This window comes from Anser anser (assembly GCF_964211835.1).
Source record: "Anser anser genome assembly, chromosome: 2".
Taxonomy (NCBI): domain Eukaryota; kingdom Metazoa; phylum Chordata; class Aves; order Anseriformes; family Anatidae; genus Anser; species Anser anser.
The window spans coordinates 959,669-987,485 of record NC_139721.1 but is presented as its reverse complement, the minus strand read 5'-3'; the positions used below and the strand labels follow the sequence as shown (position 1 = coordinate 987,485).

Genomic DNA, 27,817 nt, shown 5'->3' with positions numbered 1-27,817 from the left:
GCACAGCCCCCCTTCCTACCTTGATTCATCTTCCTCAGCAACAAGCGCTACTCACCTCAGCAGCAAGCCAAAACCACCTCAGCCCAACGGGGACAGGCCTTGCCACTCGTCAGCCATGCCCGGGACCACCCAGCCAGGAGGGGCTCACGGCTGCTGCCCTGAGCACCATGCATGCCTCCAATTCCCCGCTACAGGGTCCAAACCCTGCGTCTGAACATCAAAGCCTAGGCAGGGAAAGGGCCTCACCCTTGGGCGCTCAGTGCTGAATAAGACCCCAAAAGCTCTGCCTAAGTCTCCCTGCCAAACCATTCCCCCTCAGCTCAGGGCTCTCAAGCTTTCAACGAGGCCTGAAAGGACAACGTCCTGCTGTCGCAAACAGCTCTCCTCTGCCTGATCAAACTACCACCCGCCAAGCTGCCGCAAGAAGAAAACACGCAGCCTCCCTTCTCTCACACAGGACCTTCCAAGCACAAAGGCCACCAAGCCACCGACCGATGCAGCAAACCCAAAGGGAAAGACGAGGAATAAACACAGGCGTAGGGAATGGGCACGAAGGCAGGGAGGGGGCGAGTGCGATGCCAGTGCCAGCGCCTCGCGCCCAGCACATCTGGGAAGCCCACACCAGCCTGCATTATGGCGACGCCAGCAAATAGGGCCCCCTCCTCACAACAATGCAGCCGCAAACCGCACCGCACGAGTGACACGCCATGACCTCACTTCATAACAACCCACCTCTCTCATGCTTTGGCCGCGTCTGCCGACTGTCCTCAAACGCACTCTCCATGCAAATCCATCCAAAGAGCCGCTCTCGCTTAAAAGCTGCCGCCAAGGCCGCAGAGACACATCCTCAACAGGAGAAAAGAACACGAGAGCGTTGTGGGAAGGACAACACACCCCACCTCATTACTTGCCAGGCTTTAGCATGTAAGAGCAGCTCACGCCAAATGCTGTCATGCGCAAAGGCTCTCTCGCCCCGCGGGCACTCACGGACCAGCATAAAAGCCGGCCCTGCGACTCGCACCCTCACACAATCCTCCCGACGTCTTCTCCCCTGCGCCCAACGAGGTGAGCCTGAACCCCGCTCCCTTCCTTCGTCCACCCCACCAGGCCTATCTCTCCACACGCCCTTTCCCCCTTAGCCTCAGCAGCCCTTCTTCCTCCCCACCGCCATGCTCCCCACAACCCCAGGCCTCCCCACACTCTTGGCCTCCCCCAGCACCACTCCTCACGCCCCCAACACCCTCCGCGTTCCCAACACCCTCCACCTTCCCAACACCCTCTCTTCCAGGGACCCTCCGCACCACAGACATGTCCTGCTACGACATCTGCCGCCCCTGCGGACCCACCCCGCTGGCTAACAGCTGCAACGAGCCCTGTGTCAGGCAGTGCGAGGATTCCCGCGTCGTCATCCAGCCTCCTGCCGTGCTGGTCACCCTGCCAGGACCCATCCTCAGCTCCTTCCCCCAGAACACCGCCGTTGGATCCTCCGCATCAGCTGCCGTGGGCAGCAACCTCAGCGCCCAGGGAGTGCCCATCTCCTCCGGGGGATTCGGAGGCTTTGGCCTTGGAGGCTTTGGCTTTGGAGGCCTGGGCTGCATCAACGGCGGAAGAGCCTGCTACCCCTGCTAAGGACCCACGCCAACACCCCTGACAGAAGCCTCCAACACCGTGCAACACAGCTCTCGCACTGAGGACGCACCTCTGCGCTGTTCATGGCATGCGGGCTCGCCAGCCGCGGCTCATCATTCCATGGCACAACAAAGCAAGCAAGCAAGGAAGGGGCCAGCCCATGCTGTCAGGACACATGGCCAACATACCTCCTTCTTTCTTCCTCTTTCTCCTTTCCATAGCACCACCTTCTACGGCTGCTACTCTCTGCTGCAATGCCTTGCTCACTAGCACAATCCCTCCAGAGACCTTCTGGGGCTGCTCCCACCACACGGTAGCGAGACCTTGGGGCTCTGGGAAAATCTGCTCTACGCAAGGGACATAGGCTGGTGGTCGCCCTCCAGGCACCTCAGAATGTGCACCTTCCACTTGACGCTCCCTCTTTTTCATGTTTTCCTCAATAAAATCCGCCTGCATCCCACATCCTCAGATGCCTCCTCTTCCTTTCTTCTCCCAACGCTCTTCCAACTTCACCCGACAAAAAGAACAAAAAGCAGGGCTCAAGTGGCCATCAGGGCCCATGCCTGGTGGTGTTCAAGAAGCGTTTGGACAACCCTCTTACATAGCTCCTTGTCACTAAAATGGAAAGACATGATGGGTCACTCAGCACACAATGAATTGCCTGCATGGTCACATACCAAGAGTTGCGGTCAACAGCTCTTTGCTCAGGTGGAGACCAGGGAGGAGTGGTGTCCCTCTGGGGCCTCTAGCGAGGCCAGTATGATTTAACAGGGTTGTCCGTCACACGGACACCACACATATGGTGCGAGACTCCTCGTGGATTGAGGATGCACCTTTGTGCCATCGCTGACCCACTGGGTCTTCAGCTCCACAACCATGGCTATTTCTCTCAAGGCATAAACCAGAGAAGCAAGGAAGTGGGCTATTCCGTGATGTTTGGAAACATGGCCGACTTATATTCTACCATTCTGCCACTTCTTTCCCTGACTTGCACTGTCTCGTATGTCTGGTTCTCTCTGGCGCTATGACGTGCTCACAAGCCAAACGCCACCAGGGATCGACTCCCGCTCTGCTGCTCCCATCACAGGGCTGGAAGATTTCCGTGCTCCGAGAAAATTTACCGTGCACAACGATGACGTTGTTGGTCACCCTACGTGCATCCAAGACCCCCCAGGGATGTGCCACTTGCTGCTCCTTCCTTTCCATGCGCTTTCCTCAATAAAGTTCTCAAGCATGCCAGCCTGACGCTCCTCCTCTTCCCTTCTTCTCCCAGCGCCTTTCCCACTTCCCTCAGTACAAAGGCAAAACTCGAGAGGTCATCGGGGCACGTCGAAAAGGGCCACCACACCTTCCAGCACGTCACGCAAGACCTACACTTGACCAAACAAAGGCTTGGCCACGCTAAGGCGCTTCTGCACATGCCCTCTGAAACAATCTCTCCGTGTCAGCAGCACACACTCGACTGCTTTCTCACCCAGCAGCATTCTCCCGCATTGACAACAGATGCAGTCACAGAGTCCTTTCAGTTTGGAAGTAACCTCTGGAGACCATGTGCTGCAAGCACCCTGCTCAAGCAGAGTCAGCTACAGCAGGCTGTCCAGGACCATGTGCAGTTGGGTTTCTCAGATCTCCAAGCATGGAAATCCAAAACCTCTGCTTGAGGTCCACTGCTTGACCACCCTCACAGGGGAAAAGGCTTTCCTTCTCTTCCAAGACAATTGCATCTCTTCTCTGTGGCGTCCACTCACCTTTGTCCTGGCAGCAGGCAGTAACTGAAAATAGTCTGGTTCCCTTGTCTTCATTCCCGCCCATCCGGGATTTAGAACAAGGAGGAGATTCAGCCTGAGCAGCCTTCTCTGCGGGTTGAAAACGCCCAGCTCTCTCACCTTCTCCTCATATTGAAGAGGCTCCAGGCCCTTCAGCATCTTGGTAGCCCTGCACTGGAATTGCTCCAGCATGTCCGCTTCCATCTTCCACTGGGACGCCTCAAACCGGACAAAGGACTCCACAAGGGGCCTCACCGGCGATGAAGAGAGATGACGGAGCGCCTTTCTCATCGTGCTGGCAACGCTCTTCCCCATGCCCTCCTGGAGCCTGGTGGCCTCTTTTGCCGCAAGGCTGCATTGCTGACTCATCGTCAGCTTGCTCTCCAACAGCAACACAAGGTCCTGCTTGGCAAAGCTGCCTGCCACTCTGTCGGACAACACCATGTCCTGCTCCCCGGCGTTAGTCCTCCCCAGAGGCAGGAATTTGCTTTGCCCCTTCGGCAACTTCATGATGTTGGTCTCTGCCCAGTTCTCCAGCCTCTGCACATCATTCTGAATGGTGCCACGTTCATCACGTGCATCAGACGCTCCTCCCCGTCTCGGGTCATCTGCAGAATTCCTGCGGGGTCACTTCGTCCCATCACCCACCTCACTAATGAGGATATGATGGCCACAAGATAGAGCACAGGAAGTTCCGCACCAACACGAGAAAGAACTACTTCACAGTGAGGGTGACGGAGCTGCCCAGGGAGGTTGTGCGCTCTCCTTCTCTGGAGATATTCAAGGCCTGTCTGGATGCCTACCTGGGCAGCCTGCTCTAAGGAACCTGCTTTGGCAGGGGGGTTGGACCTGATGATCTTTCGAGGTCCCTTCCAACACCTTCAGTTGTCTCATTCTGGGATTCTGCGATATTGAACATTGGTGGCCTCACTGCCAAGCCCTAGCCTACACCGCTAGGGCCTTGCCTCCAACACCGCTCTGTGCCACTTAGCACAAGCCTCTGCACCCAAGCAATCAGCCACTTCTCAGCCCACCTCACTGTCTCTTTATCTAACCCATACTTTGTCCGCTTCTCTAGGAGCTTGTCACGGGAGCAAGCGTCAAAGAAAGCCCTTACTAAAGGCTTTACTAAAGTTGAGCAGCAGCCACTGCTCTCCCCTCATCCACCAAGCTGGTCACCTCAATTTAGAAGACGCTGAGGAGGCTCACGTGTGACTTTCCCTCTCTAAATCCCTGCTGACTACTCCCCATCACATTCTGGTTCTCCGTCTGCTCGACAACGCTTTCCGGGAGGATTTCCTTTAGAACCTTCCCAGCGACTGATGTCAGGCCTACCAGCCTCTGGTTTCCCACACCTTCCTTCTTCACCTTCTTGAACACAGGAGCGCGGCGAGTCTCTTCCAGTCTTCAGGAGCCTCTCCCACTCACCAGGACCTTTCAAAGATAATTAGTAGTGGCCTCGCAAGGACACCACACAGCTCCCTCAGCATTTGTGGCTGCAACCCAGCAGGCCTCACGGAACAAGGCACACCCAGTTGCACAGCCCCCCTTCCTACCTTGATTCATCTTCCTCAGCAACAAGCGCTACTCACCTCAGCAGCAAGCCAAAACCACCTCAGCCCAACGGGGACAGGCCTTGCCACTCGTCAGCCATGCCCGGGACCACCCAGCCAGGAGGGGCTCACGGCTGCTGCCCTGAGCACCATGCATGCCTCCAATTCCCCGCTACAGGGTCCAAACCCTGCATCTGAACATCCAAGCCTAGGCAGGGAAAGGGCCTCACCCTTGGGCGCTCAGTGCTGAATAAGACCCCAAAAGCTCTGCCTAAGTCTCCCTGCCAAACCATTCCCCCTCAGCTCAGGGCTCTCAAGCTCTCAACAGGGCCTGAAAGGACAACGTCCTGCTGTCGTAGACAGCTCTCCTCCGCCTAATCAAACTACCACCCGCCAAGCTGCCGCAAGAAGAAAGCACGCAGCCTCCCTTCTCCCACCCAGGACCTTCCAAGCACAAAGGCCACCAAGCCACCGACCGATGCAGCAAACCAATGGGAAAGACGAGGAATAAACACAGGCATAGGGAATGGGCACGAAGGCAGGGAGGGGGCGAGTGCGATGCCAGTGCCAGCGCCTCGCGCCCAGCACATCTGGGAAGCCCACACCAGCCTGCATTATGGCGACGCCAGCAAATAGGGCCCCCTCCTCACAACAATGCAGCCGCAAACCGCACCGCACGAGTGACACGCCATGACCTCACTTCGTGACACCCCACCTCTCTCATGCTTTGGCCGCGTCTGCCGACTGTCCTCAAACGCACTCTCCATGCAAATCCATCCAAAGAGCCGCTCTCGCTTAAAAGCTGCCGCCAAGGCCACAGAGACACATCCTCAACAGGAGAAAAGAACACGAGAGCGTTGTGGGAAGGACAACACACCCCACCTCATTACTTGCCAGGCTTTAGCAGGTAAGAGCAGCTCACGCCAAATGCTGTCATGCGCAAAGGCTCTCTCGCCCCGCGGGCACTCACGGACCAGCATAAAAGCCGGCCCTGCGACTCGCACCCTCACACAATCCTCCCGACGTCTTCTCCCCTGCGCCCAACGAGGTGAGCCTGAACCCCGCTCCCCTCCTTCGCCCGCCCCACCAGGCCTATCTCTCCACACGCCCTTTCCCCCTTAGCCTCAGCAGCCCTTCTCCCTCCCCACCGCCATGCTCCCCACAACCCCAGGCCTCCCCACACTCTTGGCCTCCCCCAGCACCACTCCTCACGCCCCCAACACCCTCCGCGTTCCCAACACCCTCCACCTTCCCAACACCCTCTCTTCCAGGGACCCTCCGCACCACAGACATGTCCTGCTACGACATCTGCCGCCCCTGCGGACCCACCCCGCTGGCTAACAGCTGCAACGAGCCCTGTGTCAGGCAGTGCGAGGATTCCCGCGTCGTCATCCAGCCTCCTGCCGTGCTGGTCACCCTGCCAGGACCCATCCTCAGCTCCTTCCCCCAGAACACCGCCGTTGGATCCTCCGCATCAGCTGCCGTGGGCAGCAACCTCAGCACCCAGGGAGTGCCCATCTCCTCCGGGGGATTCGGAGGCTTTGGCCTTGGAGGCTTTGGCTTCGGAGGCCTGGGCTGCATCAACGGCGGAAGAGCCTGCTACCCCTGCTAAGGACCCACGCCAACACCCCTGACAGAAGCCTCCAACACCGTGCAACACAGCTCTCGCACTGAGGACGAACCTCTGCGCTCTTCATGGCACGTGGGCTCGCCAGCCGCGGCTCATCATTCCATGGCACAACAAAGCAAGCAAGCAAGGAAGGGGCCAGCCCATGCTGTCAGGACACATGGCCAACATACCTCCTTCTTTCTTCCTCTTTCTCCTTTCCATAGCACCACCTTCTACAGCTGCTACTCTCTGCTGCAATGCCTTGCTCACTAGCACAATCCCTCCAGAGACCTTCTGGGGCTGCTCCCACCACACGGTAGCAAGACCTTGGGGCTCTGGGAAAATCTGCTCTACGCAAGGGACATAGGCTGGTGGTTGCCCTCCAGGCACCTCAGAATGTGCACCTTCCACTTGACGCTCCCTCTTTTTCATGTTTTCCTCAATAAAATCTGCCTGCATCCCACATCCTCAGATGCCTCCTCTTCCTTTCTTCTCCCAACGCTCTTCCAACTTCACCCGACAAAAAGAACAAAAAGCAGGGCTCAAGTGGCCATCAGGGCCCAAGCCTGGTGGTGTTCAAGAAGCGTTTGGACAACGCTCTTACATAGCTCCTTGTCACTAAAATGGAAAGACATGATGGGCCACTCAGCACACAATGAATTGCCTGCATGGTCACATACCAAGAGTTGCGGTCAACAGCTCGGTGCTCACGTGGAGACCAGGGAGGAGTGGTGTCCCTCTGGGGCCTCTAGCGAGGCCAGTATGATTTAACAGAGTTGTCCGTCACACGGACACCACACATATGGTGCGAGACTCCTCGTGGATTGAGGATGCACCTTTGTGCCGTCGCTGACCCACTGCGTCTTCAGCTCCACAACCACGGCTATTTCTCTCAAGGCATGAACCAGAGAAGCAAGGAAGTGGGCTATTCCGTGATGTTTGGAAACATGGCCGACTTACATTCTACCATTCTCCCATTTCTTTCCTTGACTTGCACTGTCTCGTATGTCTGGTTCTCTCTGCTACTATGACGTGCTCACAAGCCAAACGCCACCAGGGATCAACTCCCTCTCTGCTGCTCCCATCACAGGGCTGGAAGATTTCCGTGCTCCGAGAAAATTTACCGCGCACAACGATGACGTTGTTGGTCACCCTACGTGCATTCAAGACCTCCCGGGGATGTGCCACTTGCTGCTCCTTCCTTTCCATGCGCTTTCCTCAATAAAGTTCTCAAGCATGCCAGCCTGACGCTCCTCCTTTTCCCTTCTTCTCCCAGTGCCCTTCCCACTTCCCTCAGTACAAAGGCAAAACTCGAGAGGTCATCGGGGCACGTCGAAAAGGGCCACCACACCTTCCAGCACGTCACACAAGACCTACACTTGACCAAACAAAGGCTTGGCCACGCTAAGGCGCTTCTGCACATGCCCTCTGAAAGAATCTCTCCGTGTCAGCCGCACACACTCGACTGCTTTCTCACCCAGCAGCATTCTCCCGCATTGACAACAGATGCAGTCACAGAATCCTTTCAGTTTGGAAGTATCCTCTGGAGACCATGTGCTGCAAGCACCCTGCTCAAGCAGAGTCAGCTACAGCAGGCTGTCCAGGACCATGTGCAGTTGGGCTTCTCAGATCTCCAAGCATGGAAATCCAAAACCTCTGCTTGAGGTCCACTGCTTGACCACCCTCACAGGGGAAAAGGCTTTCCTTCTCTTCCAAGACAATTGCATCTCTTCTCTGTGGCGTCCACTCACCTTTGTCCTGGCAGCAGGCAGTAACTGAAAATAGTCTGGTTCCCTTGTCTTCATTCCCGCCCATCCGGGATTTAGAACAAGGAGGAGATTCAGCCTGAGCAGCCTTCTCTGCGGGTTGAAAACGCCCAGCTCTCTCACCTTCTCCTCATATTGAAGAGGCTCCAGGCCCTTCAGCATCTTGGTAGCCCTGCACTGGAATTGCTCCAGCATGTCCGCTTCCATCTTCCACTGGGGTGCCTCAAAGTGGACAAAGGACTTCACAAGGAGCCTCACCGGTGATGAAGATTGATGACGGAGCTCCTTTCTCATCGTGCTGGCAACGCTCTTCCCCATGCCCTCCTGGAGCCTGGTGGCCTCTTTTGCCGCAAGGCTGCATTGCTGACTCATCTTCAGCTTGCCCTCCAACAGCAACACAAGGTCCTGCTTGGCAAAGCTGCCTGCCACTCTGTCGGACAACACCATGTCCTGCTCCCTGGCGTTAGTCCTCCCCAGAGGCAGGAATTTGCTTTGCCCCTTCTGCAACTTCATGATGTTGGTCTCTGCCCAGTTCTCCAGCCTCTGCACATCATTCTGAATGGTGCCACGTTCATCACGTGCATCAGACGCTCCTCCCCGTCTCGGGTCATCTGCAGAATTCCTGCGGGGTCACTCCGTCCCATCACCCACCTCACTAATGAGGATATGATGGCCACAAGATAGAGCACAGGAAGTTCCGCACCAACATGAGAAAGAACTTCTTCACAGTGAGGGTGACGGAGCTGCCCAGGGAGGTTGTGCGCTCTCCTTCTCTGGAGATATTCAAGGCCCGTCTGGATGCCTACCTGGGCAGCCTGCTCTAAGGAACCTGCTTTGGCAGGGGGGTTGGACCTGATGATCTTTCGAGGTCCCTTCCAACACCTTCAGTTGTCTCATTCTGGGATTCTGCGATATTGAACATTGGTGGCCTCACTGCCAAGCCCTAGCCTACACCGCTAGGGCCTTGCCTCCAACACCGCTCTGTGCCACTTAGCACAAGCCTCTGCACCCAAGCAATCAGCCACTTCTCAGCCCACCTCACTGTCTCTTTATCTAACCCATACTTTGTCCGCTTCTCTAGGAGCTTGTCACGGGAGCAAGTGTCAAAGAAAGCCCTTACTAAAGGCTTTACTAAAGTTGAGCAGCAGCCACTGCTCTCCCCTCATCCACCAAGCTGGTCACCTCAATTTAGAAGACGCTCAGGAGGCTCACGCGTGACTTTCCCTCTCTAAATCCGTGCTGACTACTCCCCATCACATTCTGGTTCTTCGTCTGCTCGACAGCGCTTTCCGGGAGGATTTCCTTTAGAACCTTCCCAGCGACTGATGTCAGGCCAACCGGCCTCTGGTTTCCCACACCTTCCTTCTTCACCTTCTTGAACACAGGAGCCGGCGAGTCTCTTCCAGTCTTCAGGAGCCTCTCCCACTCACCAGGACCTTTCAAAGATAATTAGTAGTGGCCTCGCAAGGACACCACACAGCTCCCTCAGCATTTGTGGCTGCAACCCAGCAGGCCTCACGGAACAAGGCACACCCAGTTGCACAGCCCCCCTTCCTACCTTGATTCATCTTCCTCAGCAACAAGCGCTACTCACCTCAGCAGCAAGCCAAAACCACCTCAGCCCAACGGGGACAGGCCTTGCCACTCGTCAGCCATGCCCGGGACCACCCAGCCAGGAGGGGCTCACGACTGCTGCCCCAAGTACCATGCATGCCTCCAACTCCCTGCTGCAGTGACCAAATCCTGCATCTGACCATCAAAGCCTAGGCAGGGAAAGGGCCTCACCCTTGGGCGCTCAGTGCTGAATAAGACCCCAAAAGCTCTGCCTAAGTCTCCCTGCCAAACCATTCCCCCTCAGCTCAGGGCTCTCAAGCTTTCAACGAGGCCTGAAAGGACAACGTCCTGCTGTCGTAGACAGCTCTCCTCCGCCTAATCAAACTACCACCCGCCAAGCTGCCGCAAGAAGAAAGCACGCAGCCTCCCTTCTCCCACCCAGGACCTTCCAAGCACAAACGCCACCAAGCCACCGACCGATGCAGCAAACCAATGGGAAAGACGAGGAATAAACACAGGCATAGGGAATGGGCACGAAGGCAGGGAGGGGGCGAGTGCGATGCCAGTGCCAGCGCCTCGCGCCCAGCACATCTGGGAAGCCCACACCAGCCTGCATTATGGCGACGCCAGCAAATAGGGCCCCCTCCTCACAACAATGCAGCCGCAAACCGCACCGCACGAGTGACACGCCATGACCTCACTTCGTGACACCCCACCTCTCTCATGCTTTGGCCGCGTCTGCCGACTGTCCTCAAACGCACTCTCCATGCAAATCCATCCAAAGAGCCGCTCTCGCTTAAAGCTGCCGCCAAGGCCACAGAGACACATCCTCAACAGGAGAAAAGAACACGAGAGCGTTGTGGGAAGGACAACACACCCCACCTCATTACTTGCCAGGCTTTAGCATGTAAGAGCAGCTCACGCCAAATGCTGTCATGCGCAAAGGCTCTCTCGCCCCGCGGGCACTCACGGACCAGCATAAAAGCCGGCCCTGCGACTCGCACCCTCACACAATCCTCCCGACGTCTTCTCCCCTGCGCCCAACGAGGTGAGCCTGAACCCCGCTCCCTTCCTTCGTCCGCCCCACCAGGCCTATCTCTCCACACGCCCTTTCCCCCTTAGCCTCAGCAGCCCTTCTCCCTCCCCACCGCCATGCTCCCCACAACCCCAGGCCTCCCCACACTCTTGGCCTCCCCCAGCACCACTCCTCACGCCCCCAACACCCTCCGCGTTCCCAACACCCTCCACCTTCCCAACACCCTCTCTTCCAGGGACCCTCCGCACCACAGACATGTCCTGCTACGACATCTGCCGCCCCTGCGGACCCACCCCGCTGGCTAACAGCTGCAACGAGCCCTGTGTCAGGCAGTGCGAGGATTCCCGCGTCGTCATCCAGCCTCCTGCCGTGCTGGTCACCCTGCCAGGACCCATCCTCAGCTCCTTCCCCCAGAACACCGCCGTTGGATCCTCCGCATCAGCTGCCGTGGGCAGCAACCTCAGCGCCCAGGGAGTGCCCATCTCCTCCGGGGGATTCGGAGGCTTTGGCCTTGGAGGCTTTGGCTTTGGAGGCCTGGGCTGCATCAACGGCGGAAGAGCCTGCTACCCCTGCTAAGGACCCACGCCAACACCCCTGACAGAAGCCTCCAACACCGTGCAACACAGCTCTCGCACTGAGGACGCACCTCTGCGCTGTTCATGGCATGCGGGCTCGCCAGCCGCGGCTCATCATTCCATGGCACAACAAAGCAAGCAAGCAAGGAAGGGGCCAGCCCATGCTGTCAGGACACATGGCCAACATACCTCCTTCTTTCTTCCTCTTTCTCCTTTCCATAGCACCACCTTCTACGGCTGCTACTCTCTGCTGCAATGCCTTGCTCACTAGCACAATCCCTCCAGAGACCTTCTGGGGCTGCTCCCACCACACGGTAGCGAGACCTTGGGGCTCTGGGAAAATCTGCTCTACGCAAGGGACATAGGCTGGTGGTCGCCCTCCAGGCACCTCCGAATGTGCACCTTCCACTTGACGCTCCCTCTTTTTCATGTTTTCCTCAATAAAATCCGCCTGCATCCCACATCCTCAGATGCCTCCTCTTCCTTTCTTCTCCCAACGCTCTTCCAACTTCACCCGACAAAAAGAACAAAAAGCAGGGCTCAAGTGGCCATCAGGGCCCATGCCTGGTGGTGTTCAAGAAGCGTTTGGACAACCCTCTTACATAGCTCCTTGTCACTAAAATGGAAAGACATGATGGGTCACTCAGCACACAATGAATTGCCTGCATGGTCACATACCAAGAGTTGCGGTCAACAGCTCTTTGCTCAGGTGGAGACCAGGGAGGAGTGGTGTCCCTCTGGGGCCTCTAGCGAGGCCAGTATGATTTAACAGGGTTGTCCGTCACACGGACACCACACATATGGTGCGAGACTCCTCGTGGATTGAGGATGCACCTTTGTGCCATCGCTGACCCACTGGGTCTTCAGCTCCACAACCATGGCTATTTCTCTCAAGGCATAAACCAGAGAAGCAAGGAAGTGGGCTATTCCGTGATGTTTGGAAACATGGCCGACTTACATTCTACCATTCTGCCACTTCTTTCCCTGACTTGCACTGTCTCGTATGTCTGGTTCTCTCTGGCGCTATGACGTGCTCACAAGCCAAACGCCACCAGGGATCGACTCCCGCTCTGCTGCTCCCATCACAGGGCTGGAAGATTTCCGTGCTCCGAGAAAATTTACCGTGCACAACGATGACGTTGTTGGTCACCCTACGTGCATCCAAGACCCCCCAGGGATGTGCCACTTGCTGCTCCTTCCTTTCCATGCGCTTTCCTCAATAAAGTTCTCAAGCATGCCAGCCTGACGCTCCTCCTCTTCCCTTCTTTCCCAGCGCCCTTCCCACTTCCCTCAGTACAAAGCCAAAGATCAAGAGGTCATCGGGGCACGTCGAAAAGGGCCACCACACCTTCCAGCACGTCACGCAAGACCTACACTTGACCAAACAAAGGCTTGGCCACGCTAAGGCTCTTCTGCACATGCCCTCTGAAACAATCTCTCCGTGTCAGCAGCACACACTCGACTGCTTTCTCACCCAGCAGCATTCTCCCGCATTGACAACAGATGCAGTCACAGAGTCCTTTCAGTTTGGAAGTAACCTCTGGAGACCATGTGCTGCAAGCACCCTGCTCAAGCAGAGTCAGCTACAGCAGGCTGTCCAGGACCATGTGCAGTTGGGTTTCTCAGATCTCCAAGCATGGAAATCCAAAACCTCTGCTTGAGGTCCACTGCTTGACCACCCTCACAGGGGAAAAGGCTTTCCTTCTCTTCCAAGACAATTGCATCTCTTCTCTGTGGCGTCCACTCACCTTTGTCCTGGCAGCAGGCAGTAACTGAAAATAGTCTGGTTCCCTTGTCTTCATTCCCGCCCATCCGGGATTTAGAACAAGGAGGAGATTCAGCCTGAGCAGCCTTCTCTGCGGGTTGAAAACGCCCAGCTCTCTCACCTTCTCCTCATATTGAAGAGGCTCCAGGCCCTTCAGCATCTTGGTAGCCCTGCACTGGAATTGCTCCAGCATGTCCGCTTCCATCTTCCACTGGGACGCCTCAAACCGGACAAAGGACTCCACAAGGGGCCTCACCGGCGATGAAGAGAGATGACGGAGCGCCTTTCTCATCGTGCTGGCAACGCTCTTCCCCATGCCCTCCTGGAGCCTGGTGGCCTCTTTTGCCGCAAGGCTGCATTGCTGACTCATCGTCAGCTTGCTCTCCAACAGCAACACAAGGTCCTGCTTGGCAAAGCTGCCTGCCACTCTGTCGGACAACACCATGTCCTGCTCCCCGGCGTTAGTCCTCCCCAGAGGCAGGAATTTGCTTTGCCCCTTCGGCAACTTCATGATGTTGGTCTCTGCCCAGTTCTCCAGCCTCTGCACATCATTCTGAATGGTGCCACGTTCATCACGTGCATCAGACGCTCCTCCCCGTCTCGGGTCATCTGCAGAATTCCTGCGGGGTCACTTCGTCCCATCACCCACCTCACTAATGAGGATATGATGGCCACAAGATAGAGCACAGGAAGTTCCGCACCAACACGAGAAAGAACTACTTCACAGTGAGGGTGACGGAGCTGCCCAGGGAGGTTGTGCGCTCTCCTTCTCTGGAGATATTCAAGGCCTGTCTGGATGCCTACCTGGGCAGCCTGCTCTAAGGAACCTGCTTTGGCAGGGGGGTTGGACCTGATGATCTTTCGAGGTCCCTTCCAACACCTTCAATTGTCTCATTCTGGGATTCTGCGATATTGAACATTGGTGGCCTCACTGCCAAGCCCTAGCCTACACCGCTAGGGCCTTGCCTCCAACACCGCTCTGTGCCACTTAGCACAAGCCTCTGCACCCAAGCAATCAGCCACTTCTCAGCCCACCTCACTGTCTCTTTATCTAACCCATACTTTGTCCGCTTCTCTAGGAGCTTGTCACGGGAGCAAGCGTCAAAGAAAGCCCTTACTAAAAGCTTTACTAAAGTTGAGCAGCAGCCACTGCTCTCCCCTCATCCACCAAGCTGGTCACCTCCATTTAGAAGACGCTGAGGAGGCTCACGTGTGACTTTCCCTCTCTAAATCCCTGCTGACTACTCCCCATCACATTCTGGTTCTCCGTCTGCTCGACAGCGCTTTCCGGGAGGATTTCCTTTAGAACCTTCCCAGCGACTGATGTCAGGCCAACCGGCCTCTGGTTTCCCACACCTTCCTTCTTCACCTTCTTGAACACAGGAGCCGGCGAGTCTCTTCCAGTCTTCAGGAGCCTCTCCCACTCACCAGGACCTTTCAAAGATAATTAGTAGTGGCCTCGCAAGGACACCACACAGCTCCCTCAGCATTTGTGGCTGCAACCCAGCAGGCCTCACGGAACAAGGCACACCCAGTTGCACAGCCCCCCTTCCTACCTTGATTCATCTTCCTCAGCAACAAGCGCTACTCACCTCAGCAGCAAGCCAAAACCACCTCAGCCCAACGGGGACAGGCCTTGCCACTCGTCAGCCATGCCCGGGACCACCCAGCCAGGAGGGGCTCACGACTGCTGCCCCAAGTACCATGCATGCCTCCAACTCCCTGCTGCAGTGACCAAATCCTGCATCTGACCATCAAAGCCTAGGCAGGGAAAGGGCCTCACCCTTGGGCGCTCAGTGCTGAATAAGACCCCAAAAGCTCTGCCTAACTCTCCCTGCCAAACCATTCCCCCTCAGCTCAGGGCTTGCAAGCTCTCAACAGGGCCTGAAAGGACAACGTCCTGCTGTCGTAGACAGCTCTCCTCCGCCTAATCAAACTACCACCCGCCAAGCTGCCGCAAGAAGAAAGCACGCAGCCTCCCTTCTCCCACCCAGGACCTTCCAAGCACAAACGCCACCAAGCCACCGACCGATGCAGCAAACCAATGGGAAAGACGAGGAATAAACACAGGCGTAGGGAATGGGCACGAAGGCAGGGAGGGAGCGAGTGCAATGCCAGTGCCAGCGCCTCGCGCCCAGCACATCTGGGAAGCCCACACCAGCCTGCATTATGGCGACGCCAGCAAATAGGGCCCCCTCCTCACAACAATGCAGCCGCAAACCGCACCGCACGAGTGACACGCCATGACCTCACTTCGTGACACCCCACCTCTCTCATGCTTTGGCCGCGTCTGCCGACTGTCCTCAAACGCACTCTCCATGCAAATCCATCCAAAGAGCCGCTCTCGCTTAAAAGCTGCCGCCAAGGCCGCAGAGACACATCCTCAACAGGAGAAAAGAACACGAGAGCGTTGTGGGAAGGACAACACACCCCACCACATTACTTGCCAGGCTTTAGCATGTAAGAGCAGCTCACGCCAAATGCTGTCATGCGCAAAGGCTCTCTCGCCCCGCGGGCACTCACGGACCAGCATAAAAGCCGGCCCTGCGACTCGCACCCTCACACAATCCTCCCGACGTCTTCTCCCCTGCGCCCAACGAGGTGAGCCTGAACCCCGCTCCCTTCCTTCGTCCGCCCCACCAGGCCTATCTCTCCACACGCCCTTTCCCCCTTAGCCTCAGCAGCCCTTCTCCCTCCCCACCGCCATGCTCCCCACAACCCCAGGCCTCCCCACACTCTTGGCCTCCCCCAGCACCACTCCTCACGCCCCCAACACCCTCCGCGTTCCCAACACCCTCCACCTTCCCAACACCCTCTCTTCCAGGGACCCTCCGCACCACAGACATGTCCTGCTACGACATCTGCCGCCCCTGCGGACCCACCCCGCTGGCTAACAGCTGCAACGAGCCCTGTGTCAGGCAGTGCGAGGATTCCCGCGTCGTCATCCAGCCTCCTGCCGTGCTGGTCACCCTGCCAGGACCCATCCTCAGCTCCTTCCCCCAGAACACCGCCGTTGGATCCTCCGCATCAGCTGCCGTGGGCAGCAACCTCAGCGCCCAGGGAGTGCCCATCTCCTCCGGGGGATTCGGAGGCTTTGGCCTTGGAGGCTTTGGCTTTGGAGGCCTGGGCTGCATCAACGGCGGAAGAGCCTGCTACCCCTGCTAAGGACCCATGCCAACACCCCTGACAGAAGCCTCCAACACCGTGCAACACAGCTCTCGCACTGAGGACGCACCTCTGCGCTGTTCATGGCATGCGGGCTCGCCAGCCGCGGCTCATCATTCCATGGCACAACAAAGCAAGCAAGCAAGGAAGGGGCCAGCCCATGCTGTCAGGACACATGGCCAACATACCTCCTTCTTTCTTCCTCTTTCTCCTTTCCATAGCACCACCTTCTACGGCTGCTACTCTCTGCTGCAATGCCTTGCTCACTAGCACAATCCCTCCAGAGACCTTCTGGGGCTGCTCCCACCACACGGTAGCGAGACCTTGGGGCTCTGGGAAAATCTGCTCTACACAAGGGACATAGGCTGGTGGTCGCCCTCCAGGCACCTCCGAATGTGCACCTTCCACTTGACGCTCCCTCTTTTTCATGTTTTCCTCAATAAAATCCGCCTGCATCCCACATCCTCAGATGCCTCCTCTTCCTTTCTTCTCCCAACGCTCTTCCAACTTCACCCGACAAAAAGAACAAAAAGCAGGGCTCAAGTGGCCATCAGGGCCCATGCCTGGTGGTGTTCAAGAAGCGTTTGGACAACCCTCTTACATAGCTCCTTGTCACTAAAATGGAAAGACATGATGGGTCACTCAGCACACAATGAATTGCCTGCATGGTCACATACCAAGAGTTGCGGTCAACAGCTCTTTGCTCAGGTGGAGACCAGGGAGGAGTGGTGTCCCTCTGGGGCCTCTAGCGAGGCCAGTATGATTTAACAGGGTTGTCCGTCACACGGACACCACACATATGGTGCGAGACTCCTCGTGGATTGAGGATGCACCTTTGTGCCATCGCTGACCCACTGGGTCTTCAGCTCCACAACCATGGCTATTTCTCTCAAGGCATAAACCAGAGAAGCAAGGAAGTGGGCTATTCCGTGATGTTTGGAAACATGGCCGACTTACATTCTACCATTCTCCCACTTCTTTCCCTGACTTGCACTGTCTCGTATGTCTGGTTCTCTCTGGCGCTATGACGTGCTCACAAGCCAAACGCCACCAGGGATCAACTCCCTCCCTGCTGCTCCCATCACAGGGCTGGAAGATTTCCGTGCTCCGAGAAAATTTACCGTGCACAACGATGACGTTGTTGGTCACCCTACGTGCATCCAAGACCCCCCAGGGATGTGCCACTTGCTGCTCCTTCCTTTCCATGCGCTTTCCTCAATAAAGTTCTCAAGCATGCCAGCCTGACGCTCCTCCTCTTCCCTTCTTTCCCAGCGCCCTTCCCACTTCCCTCAGTACAAAGCCAAAGATCAAGAGGTCATCGGGGCACGTCGAAAAGGGCCACCACACCTTCCAGCACGTCACGCAAGACCTACACTTGACCAAACAAAGGCTTGGCCACGCTAAGGCTCTTCTGCACATGCCCTCTGAAACAATCTCTCCGTGTCAGCAGCACACACTCGACTGCTTTCTCACCCAGCAGCATTCTCCCGCATTGACAACAGATGCAGTCACAGAGTCCTTTCAGTTTGGAAGTAACCTCTGGAGACCATGTGCTGCAAGCACCCTGCTCAAGCAGAGTCAGCTACAGCAGGCTGTCCAGGACCATGTGCAGTTGGGTTTCTCAGATCTCCAAGCATGGAAATCCAAAACCTCTGCTTGAGGTCCACTGCTTGACCACCCTCACAGGGGAAAAGGCTTTCCTTCTCTTCCAAGACAATTGCATCTCTTCTCTGTGGCGTCCACTCACCTTTGTCCTGGCAGCAGGCAGTAACTGAAAATAGTCTGGTTCCCTTGTCTTCATTCCCGCCCATCCGGGATTTAGAACAAGGAGGAGATTCAGCCTGAGCAGCCTTCTCTGCGGGTTGAAAACGCCCAGCTCTCTCACCTTCTCCTCATATTGAAGAGGCTCCAGGCCCTTCAGCATCTTGGTAGCCCTGCACTGGAATTGCTCCAGCATGTCCGCTTCCATCTTCCACTGGGACGCCTCAAACCGGACAAAGGACTCCACAAGGGGCCTCACCGGCGATGAAGAGAGATGACGGAGCGCCTTTCTCATCGTGCTGGCAACGCTCTTCCCCATGCCCTCCTGGAGCCTGGTGGCCTCTTTTGCCGCAAGGCTGCATTGCTGACTCATCGTCAGCTTGCTCTCCAACAGCAACACAAGGTCCTGCTTGGCAAAGCTGCCTGCCACTCTGTCGGACAACACCATGTCCTGCTCCCCGGCGTTAGTCCTCCCCAGAGGCAGGAATTTGCTTTGCCCCTTCGGCAACTTCATGATGTTGGTCTCTGCCCAGTTCTCCAGCCTCTGCACATCATTCTGAATGGTGCCACGTTCATCACGTGCATCAGACGCTCCTCCCCGTCTCGGGTCATCTGCAGAATTCCTGCGGGGTCACTTCGTCCCATCACCCACCTCACTAATGAGGATATGATGGCCACAAGATAGAGCACAGGAAGTTCCGCACCAACACGAGAAAGAACTACTTCACAGTGAGGGTGACGGAGCTGCCCAGGGAGGTTGTGCGCTCTCCTTCTCTGGAGATATTCAAGGCCTGTCTGGATGCCTACCTGGGCAGCCTGCTCTAAGGAACCTGCTTTGGCAGGGGGGTTGGACCTGATGATCTTTCGAGGTCCCTTCCAACACCTTCAGTTGTCTCATTCTGGGATTCTGCGATATTGAACATTGGTGGCCTCACTGCCAAGCCCTAGCCTACACCGCTAGGGCCTTGCCTCCAACACCGCTCTGTGCCACTTAGCACAAGCCTCTGCACCCAAGCAATCAGCCACTTCTCAGCCCACCTCACTGTCTCTTTATCTAACCCATACTTTGTCCGCTTCTCTAGGAGCTTGTCACGGGAGCAAGCGTCAAAGAAAGCCCTTACTAAAGGCTTTACTAAAGTTGAGCAGCAGCCACTGCTCTCCCCTCATCCACCAAGCTGGTCACCTCAATTTAGAAGACGCTGAGGAGGCTCACGTGTGACTTTCCCTCTCTAAATCCCTGCTGACTACTCCCCATCACATTCTGGTTCTCCGTCTGCTCGACAACGCTTTCCGGGAGGATTTCCTTTAGAACCTTCCCAGCGACTGATGTCAGGCCTACCAGCCTCTGGTTTCCCACACCTTCCTTCTTCACCTTCTTGAACACAGGAGCGCGGCGAGTCTCTTCCAGTCTTCAGGAGCCTCTCCCACTCACCAGGACCTTTCAAAGATAATTAGTATTGGCCTCGCAAGGACACCACACAGCTCCCTCAGCATTTGTGGCTGCAACCCAGCAGGCCTCACGGAACAAGGCACACCCAGTTGCACAGCCCCCCTTCCTACCTTGATTCATCTTCCTCAGCAACAAGCGCTACTCACCTCAGCAGCAAGCCAAAACCACCTCAGCCCAACGGGGACAGGCCTTGCCACTCGTCAGCCATGCCCGGGACCACCCAGCCAGGAGGGGCTCACGGCTGCTGCCCTGAGCACCATGCATGCCTCCAATTCCCCGCTACAGGGTCCAAACCCTGCGTCTGAACATCAAAGCCTAGGCAGGGAAAGGGCCTCACCCTTGGGCGCTCAGTGCTGAATAAGACCCCAAAAGCTCTGCCTAAGTCTCCCTGCCAAACCATTCCCCCTCAGCTCAGGGCTCTCAAGCTTTCAACGAGGCCTGAAAGGACAACGTCCTGCTGTCGCAAACAGCTCTCCTCTGCCTGATCAAACTACCACCCGCCAAGCTGCCGCAAGAAGAAAACACGCAGCCTCCCTTCTCTCACACAGGACCTTCCAAGCACAAAGGCCACCAAGCCACCGACCGATGCAGCAAACCCAAAGGGAAAGACGAGGAATAAACACAGGCGTAGGGAATGGGCACGAAGGCAGGGAGGGGGCGAGTGCGATGCCAGTGCCAGCGCCTCGCGCCCAGCACATCTGGGAAGCCCACACCAGCCTGCATTATGGCGACGCCAGCAAATAGGGCCCCCTCCTCACAACAATGCAGCCGCAAACCGCACCGCACGAGTGACACGCCATGACCTCACTTCATAACAACCCACCTCTCTCATGCTTTGGCCGCGTCTGCCGACTGTCCTCAAACGCACTCTCCACGGAAATCCATCCAAAGAGCCGCTCTCACTTAAAAGCTGCCGCCAAGGCCACAGAGACACATCCTAAACAGGAGAAAAGCACACGAGAACGTAGTGTGAAGGACAACATGCCCCACCTCATTACTTGCCAGGCTTTAGCATGTAAGAGCAGCTCACGCCAAATGCTGTCATGCGCAAAGGCTCTCTCGCCCCGCGGGCACTCACGGACCAGCATAAAAGCCGGCCCTGCGACTCGCACCCTCACACAATCCTCCCGACGCCTTCTCCCCTGCGCCCAACAAGGTGAGCCTGAACCCCGCTCCCCTCCTTCGCCTGCCCCACCAGGCCTATCTCTCCACACGCCCTTTCCCCCTTAGCCTCAGCAGCCCTTCTTCCTCCCCACCGCCATGCTCCCCACAACCCCAGGCCTCCCCACACTCTTGGCCTCCCCCAGCACCACTCCTCACGCCCCCAACACCCTCCGCGTTCCCAACACCCTCCACCTTCCCAACACCCTCTCTTCCAGGGACCCTCCGCACCACAGACATGTCCTGCTACGACATCTGCCGCCCCTGCGGACCCACCCCGCTGGCTAACAGCTGCAACGAGCCCTGTGTCAGGCAGTGCGAGGATTCCCGCGTCGTCATCCAGCCTCCTGCCGTGCTGGTCACCCTGCCAGGACCCATCCTCAGCTCCTTCCCCCAGAACACCGCCGTTGGATCCTCCGCATCAGCTGCCGTGGGCAGCAACCTCAGCGCCCAGGGAGTGCCCATCTCCTCCAGGGGATTCGGAGGCTTTGGCCTTGGAGGCTTTGGCTTTGGAGGCCTGGGCTGCATCAACGGCGGAAGAGCCTGCTACCCCTGCTAAGGACCCACGCCAACACCCCTGACAGAAGCCTCCAACACCGTGCAACACAGCTCTCGCACTGAGGACGCACCTCTGCGCTGTTCATGGCATGCGGGCTCGCCAGCCGCGGCTCATCATTCCATGGCACAACAAAGCAAGCAAGCAAGGAAGGGGCCAGCCCATGCTGTCAGGACACATGGCCAACATACCTCCTTCTTTCTTCCTCTTTCTCCTTTCCATAGCACCACCTTCTACGGCTGCTACTCTCTGCTGCAATGCCTTGCTCACTAGCACAATCCCTCCAGAGACCTTCTGGGGCTGCTCCCACCACACGGTAGCGAGACCTTGGGGCTCTGGGAAAATCTGCTCTACGCAAGGGACATAGGCTGGTGGTCGCCCTCCAGGCACCTCCGAATGTGCACCTTCCACTTGACGCTCCCTCTTTTTCATGTTTTCCTCAATAAAATCCGCCTGCATCCCACATCCTCAGATGCCTCCTCTTCCTTTCTTCTCCCAACGCTCTTCCAACTTCACCCGACAAAAAGAACAAAAAGCAGGGCTCAAGTGGCCATCAGGGCCCATGCCTGGTGGTGTTCAAGAAGCGTTTGGACAACCCTCTTACATAGCTCCTTGTCACTAAAATGGAAAGACATGATGGGTCACTCAGCACACAATGAATTGCCTGCATGGTCACATACCAAGAGTTGCGGTCAACAGCTCTTTGCTCAGGTGGAGACCAGGGAGGAGTGGTGTCCCTCTGGGGCCTCTAGCGAGGCCAGTATGATTTAACAGGGTTGTCCGTCACACGGACACCACACATATGGTGCGAGACTCCTCGTGGATTGAGGATGCACCTTTGTGCCATCGCTGACCCACTGGGTCTTCAGCTCCACAACCATGGCTATTTCTCTCAAGGCATAAACCAGAGAAGCAAGGAAGTGGGCTATTCCGTGATGTTTGGAAACATGGCCGACTTATATTCTACCATTCTGCCACTTCTTTCCCTGACTTGCACTGTCTCGTATGTCTGGTTCTCTCTGGCGCTATGACGTGCTCACAAGCCAAACGCCACCAGGGATCGACTCCCTCTCTGCTGCTCCCATCACAGGGCTGGAAGATTTCCGTGCTCCGAGAAAATTTACCGTGCACAACGATGACGTTGTTGGTCACCCTACGTGCATCCAAGACCCCCCAGGGATGTGCCACTTGCTGCTCCTTCCTTTCCATGCGCTTTCCTCAATAAAGTTCTCAAGCATGCCAGCCTGACGCTCCTCCTCTTCCCTTCTTCTCCCAGCGCCTTTCCCACTTCCCTCAGTACAAAGGCAAAACTCGAGAGGTCATCGGGGCACGTCGAAAAGGGCCACCACACCTTCCAGCACGTCACACAAGACCTACACTTGACCAAACAAAGGCTTGGCCACGCTAAGGCGCTTCTGCACATGCCCTCTGAAACAATCTCTCCGTGTCAGCAGCACACACTCGACTGCTTTCTCACCCAGCAGCATTCTCCCGCATTGACAACAGATGCAGTCACAGAATCCTTTCAGTTTGGAAGTAACCTCTGGAGACCATGTGCTGCAAGCACCCTGCTCAAGCAGAGTCAGCTACAGCAGGCTGTCCAGGACCATGTGCAGTTGGGCTTCTCAGATCTCCAAGCATGGAAATCCAAAACCTCTGCTTGAGGTCCACTGCTTGACCACCCTCACAGGGGAAAAGGCTTTCCTTCTCTTCCAAGACAATTGCATCTCTTCTCTGTGGCGTCCACTCACCTTTGTCCTGGCAGCAGGCAGTAACTGAAAATAGTCTGGTTCCCTTGTCTTCATTCCCGCCCATCCGGGATTTAGAACAAGGAGGAGATTCAGCCTGAGCAGCCTTCTCTGCGGGTTGAAAACGCCCAGCTCTCTCACCTTCTCCTCATATTGAAGAGGCTCCAGGCCCTTCAGCATCTTGGTAGCCCTGCACTGGAATTGCTCCAGCATGTCCGCTTCCATCTTCCACTGGGACGCCTCAAACCGGACAAAGGACTCCACAAGGGGCCTCACCGGCGATGAAGAGAGATGACGGAGCGCCTTTCTCATCGTGCTGGCAACGCTCTTCCCCATGCCCTCCTGGAGCCTGGTGGCCTCTTTTGCCGCAAGGCTGCATTGCTGACTCATCGTCAGCTTGCTCTCCAACAGCAACACAAGGTCCTGCTTGGCAAAGCTGCCTGCCACTCTGTCGGACAACACCATGTCCTGCTCCCCGGCGTTAGTCCTCCCCAGAGGCAGGAATTTGCTTTGCCCCTTCGGCAACTTCATGATGTTGGTCTCTGCCCAGTTCTCCAGCCTCTGCACATCATTCTGAATGGTGCCACGTTCATCACGTGCATCAGACGCTCCTCCCCGTCTCGGGTCATCTGCAGAATTCCTGCGGGGTCACTTCGTCCCATCACCCACCTCACTAATGAGGATATGATGGCCACAAGATAGAGCACAGGAAGTTCCGCACCAACACGAGAAAGAACTACTTCACAGTGAGGGTGACGGAGCTGCCCAGGGAGGTTGTGCGCTCTCCTTCTCTGGAGATATTCAAGGCCTGTCTGGATGCCTACCTGGGCAGCCTGCTCTAAGGAACCTGCTTTGGCAGGGGGGTTGGACCTGATGATCTTTCGAGGTCCCTTCCAACACCTTCAGTTGTCTCATTCTGGGATTCTGCGATATTGAACATTGGTGGCCTCACTGCCAAGCCCTAGCCTACACCGCTAGGGCCTTGCCTCCAACACCGCTCTGTGCCACTTAGCACAAGCCTCTGCACCCAAGCAATCAGCCACTTCTCAGCCCACCTCACTGTCTCTTTATCTAACCCATACTTTGTCCGCTTCTCTAGGAGCTTGTCACGGGAGCAAGCGTCAAAGAAAGCCCTTACTAAAGGCTTTACTAAAGTTGAGCAGCAGCCACTGCTCTCCCCTCATCCACCAAGCTGGTCACCTCAATTTAGAAGACGCTGAGGAGGCTCACGTGTGACTTTCCCTCTCTAAATCCCTGCTGACTACTCCCCATCACATTCTGGTTCTCCGTCTGCTCGACAACGCTTTCCGGGAGGATTTCCTTTAGAACCTTCCCAGCGACTGATGTCAGGCCTACCAGCCTCTGGTTTCCCACACCTTCCTTCTTCACCTTCTTGAACACAGGAGCGCGGCGAGTCTCTTCCAGTCTTCAGGAGCCTCTCCCACTCACCAGGACCTTTCAAAGATAATTAGTATTGGCCTCGCAAGGACACCACACAGCTCCCTCAGCATTTGTGGCTGCAACCCAGCAGGCCTCACGGAACAAGGCACACCCAGTTGCACAGCCCCCCTTCCTACCTTGATTCATCTTCCTCAGCAACAAGCGCTACTCACCTCAGCAGCAAGCCAAAACCACCTCAGCCCAACGGGGACAGGCCTTGCCACTCGTCAGCCATGCCCGGGACCACCCAGCCAGGAGGGGCTCACGGCTGCTGCCCTGAGCACCATGCATGCCTCCAATTCCCCGCTACAGGGTCCAAACCCTGCGTCTGAACATCAAAGCCTAGGCAGGGAAAGGGCCTCACCCTTGGGCGCTCAGTGCTGAATAAGACCCCAAAAGCTCTGCCTAAGTCTCCCTGCCAAACCATTCCCCCTCAGCTCAGGGCTCTCAAGCTTTCAACGAGGCCTGAAAGGACAACGTCCTGCTGTCGCAAACAGCTCTCCTCTGCCTGATCAAACTACCACCCGCCAAGCTGCCGCAAGAAGAAAACACGCAGCCTCCCTTCTCTCACACAGGACCTTCCAAGCACAAAGGCCACCAAGCCACCGACCGATGCAGCAAACCCAAAGGGAAAGACGAGGAATAAACACAGGCGTAGGGAATGGGCACGAAGGCAGGGAGGGGGCGAGTGCGATGCCAGTGCCAGCGCCTCGCGCCCAGCACATCTGGGAAGCCCACACCAGCCTGCATTATGGCGACGCCAGCAAATAGGGCCCCCTCCTCACAACAATGCAGCCGCAAACCGCACCGCACGAGTGACACGCCATGACCTCACTTCATAACAACCCACCTCTCTCATGCTTTGGCCGCGTCTGCCGACTGTCCTCAAACGCACTCTCCACGGAAATCCATCCAAAGAGCCGCTCTCACTTAAAAGCTGCCGCCAAGGCCACAGAGACACATCCTAAACAGGAGAAAAGCACACGAGAACGTAGTGTGAAGGACAACATGCCCCACCTCATTACTTGCCAGGCTTTAGCATGTAAGAGCAGCTCACGCCAAATGCTGTCATGCGCAAAGGCTCTCTCGCCCCGCGGGCACTCACGGACCAGCATAAAAGCCGGCCCTGCGACTCGCACCCTCACACAATCCTCCCGACGCCTTCTCCCCTGCGCCCAACAAGGTGAGCCTGAACCCCGCTCCCCTCCTTCGCCTGCCCCACCAGGCCTATCTCTCCACACGCCCTTTCCCCCTTAGCCTCAGCAGCCCTTCTCCCTCCCCACCGCCATGCTCCCCACAACCCCAGGCCTCCCCACTCTCTTGGCCTCCCCCAGCACCACTCCTCATGCCCCCAACACCCTCCGCCTCCCCAACACCCTCCACATTCCCAACACCCTCTCTTCCAGGGACCCTCCACACCACAGACATGTCCTGCTACGACATCTGCCGCCCCTGCGGACCCACCCCGCTGGCTAACAGCTGCAACGAGCCCTGTGTCAGGCAGTGCGAGGATTCCCGCGTCGTCATCCAGCCTCCTGCCGTGCTGGTCACCCTGCCAGGACCCATCCTCAGCTCCTTCCCCCAGAACACCGCCGTTGGATCCTCCGCATCAGCTGCCGTGGGCAGCAACCTCAGCGCCCAGGGAGTGCCCATCTCCTCCGGGGGATTCGGAGGCTTTGGCCTTGGAGGCTTTGGCTTCGGAGGCCTGGGCTGCATCAACGGCGGAAGAGCCTGCTACCCCTGCTAAGGACCCACGCCAACACCCCTGACAGAAGCCTCCAACACCGTGCAACACAGCTCTCGCACTGAGGACGAACCTCTGCGCTCTTCATGGCACGTGGGCTCGCCAGCCGCGGCTCATCATTCCATGGCACAACAAAGCAAGCAAGCAAGGAAGGGGCCAGCCCATGCTGTCAGGACACATGGCCAACATACCTCCTTCTTTCTTCCTCTTTCTCCTTTCCATAGCACCACCTTCTACAGCTGCTACTCTCTGCTGCAATGCCTTGCTCACTAGCACAATCCCTCCAGAGACCTTCTGGGGCTGCTCCCACCACATGGTAGCAAGACCTTGGGGCTCTGGGAAAATCTGCTCTACGCAAGGGACATAGGCTGGTGGTTGCCCTCCAGGCACCTCAGAATGTGCACCTTCCACTTGACGCTCCCTCTTTTTCATGTTTTCCTCAATAAAATCTGCCTGCATCCCACATCCTCAGATGCCTCCTCTTCCTTTCTTCTCCCAACGCTCTTCCAACTTCACCCGACAAAAAGAACAAAAAGCAGGGCTCAAGTGGCCATCAGGGCCCAAGCCTGGTGGTGTTCAAGAAGCGTTTGGACAACGCTCTTACATAGCTCCTTGTCACTAAAATGGAAAGACATGATGGGCCACTCAGCACACAATGAATTGCCTGCATGGTCACATACCAAGAGTTGCGGTCAACAGCTCGGTGCTCACGTGGAGACCAGGGAGGAGTGGTGTCCCTCTGGGGCCTCTAGCGAGGCCAGTATGATTTAACAGAGTTGTCCGTCACACGGACACCACACATATGGTGCGAGACTCCTCGTGGATTGAGGATGCACCTTTGTGCCGTCGCTGACCCACTGCGTCTTCAGCTCCACAACCACGGCTATTTCTCTCAAGGCATAAACCAGAGAAGCAAGGAAGTGGGCTATTCCGTGATGTTTGGAAACATGGCCGACTTACATTCTACCATTCTCCCATTTCTTTCCCTGACTTGCACTGTCTCGTATGTCTGGTTCTCTCTGCTACTATGACGTGCTCACAAGCCAAACGCCACCAGGGATCAACTCCCTCTCTGCTGCTCCCATCACAGGGCTGGAAGATTTCCGTGCTCCGAGAAAATTTACCGCGCACAACGATGACGTTGTTGGTCACCCTACGTGCATTCAAGACCTCCCGGGGATGTGCCACTTGCTGCTCCTTCCTTTCCATGCGCTTTCCTCAATAAAGTTCTCAAGCATGCCAGCCTGACGCTCCTCCTTTTCCCTTCTTCTCCCAGTGCCCTTCCCACTTCCCTCAGTACAAAGGCAAAACTCGAGAGGTCATCGGGGCACGTCGAAAAGGGCCACCACACCTTCCAGCACGTCACACAAGACCTACACTTGACCAAACAAAGGCTTGGCCACGCTAAGGCACTTCTGCACATGCCCTCTGAAAGAATCTCTCCGTGTCAGCAGCACACACTCGACTGCTTTCTCACCCAGCAGCATTCTCCCGCATTGACAACAGATGCAGTCACAGAATCCTTTCAGTTTGGAAGTA

General features: G+C 56.6%; 6 protein-coding genes across 6 annotated transcripts; all 6 read left to right on the top strand.

Moving 5' to 3' along the window:
- The first annotated feature begins 733 nt into the window (after positions 1–733).
- Positions 734–2,136, top strand: LOC310895657 (feather keratin 1-like). The gene has a single exon (XM_083827189.1). It carries the CDS (start codon positions 1,309–1,311, stop codon positions 1,627–1,629), a length of 321 nt encoding a protein of 106 aa, XP_083683315.1. The 5' UTR covers positions 734–1,308; the 3' UTR covers positions 1,630–2,136.
- Positions 2,137–6,023: 3,887 nt separating this feature from the next.
- LOC310893689 (feather keratin 1-like) lies at positions 6,024–6,560 on the top strand (the record flags this gene model as incomplete). Its single annotated transcript, XM_083822990.1, has 1 exon — positions 6,024–6,560. The coding sequence occupies exon 1, from the start codon at positions 6,240–6,242 to the stop codon at positions 6,558–6,560; it is 321 nt and encodes a 106-aa protein (XP_083679116.1). The 5' UTR covers positions 6,024–6,239.
- A 4,140-nt stretch (positions 6,561–10,700) lies between these two features.
- On the top strand, positions 10,701–12,944 carry LOC310893177 (feather keratin 1-like). Its single transcript, XM_083821795.1, has one exon. It carries the CDS (start codon positions 11,169–11,171, stop codon positions 11,487–11,489), a length of 321 nt encoding a protein of 106 aa, XP_083677921.1. The 5' UTR covers positions 10,701–11,168; the 3' UTR covers positions 11,490–12,944.
- A 2,754-nt stretch (positions 12,945–15,698) lies between these two features.
- Positions 15,699–16,722, top strand: LOC310895879 (feather keratin 1-like). The gene has a single exon (XM_083827627.1). The coding sequence runs from the start codon at positions 16,098–16,100 to the stop codon at positions 16,416–16,418; it is 321 nt and encodes a 106-aa protein (XP_083683753.1). The 5' UTR covers positions 15,699–16,097; the 3' UTR covers positions 16,419–16,722.
- A 3,898-nt stretch (positions 16,723–20,620) lies between these two features.
- On the top strand, positions 20,621–22,194 carry LOC310895575 (feather beta keratin-like). The gene has a single exon (XM_083827043.1). The coding sequence runs from the start codon at positions 21,029–21,031 to the stop codon at positions 21,347–21,349; it is 321 nt and encodes a 106-aa protein (XP_083683169.1). The 5' UTR covers positions 20,621–21,028; the 3' UTR covers positions 21,350–22,194.
- A 3,357-nt stretch (positions 22,195–25,551) lies between these two features.
- On the top strand, positions 25,552–26,790 carry LOC310893688 (feather keratin 1-like). Its single transcript, XM_083822989.1, has one exon. The coding sequence runs from the start codon at positions 25,880–25,882 to the stop codon at positions 26,279–26,281; it is 402 nt and encodes a 133-aa protein (XP_083679115.1). The 5' UTR covers positions 25,552–25,879; the 3' UTR covers positions 26,282–26,790.
- Positions 26,791–27,817: the final 1,027 nt, after the last annotated feature.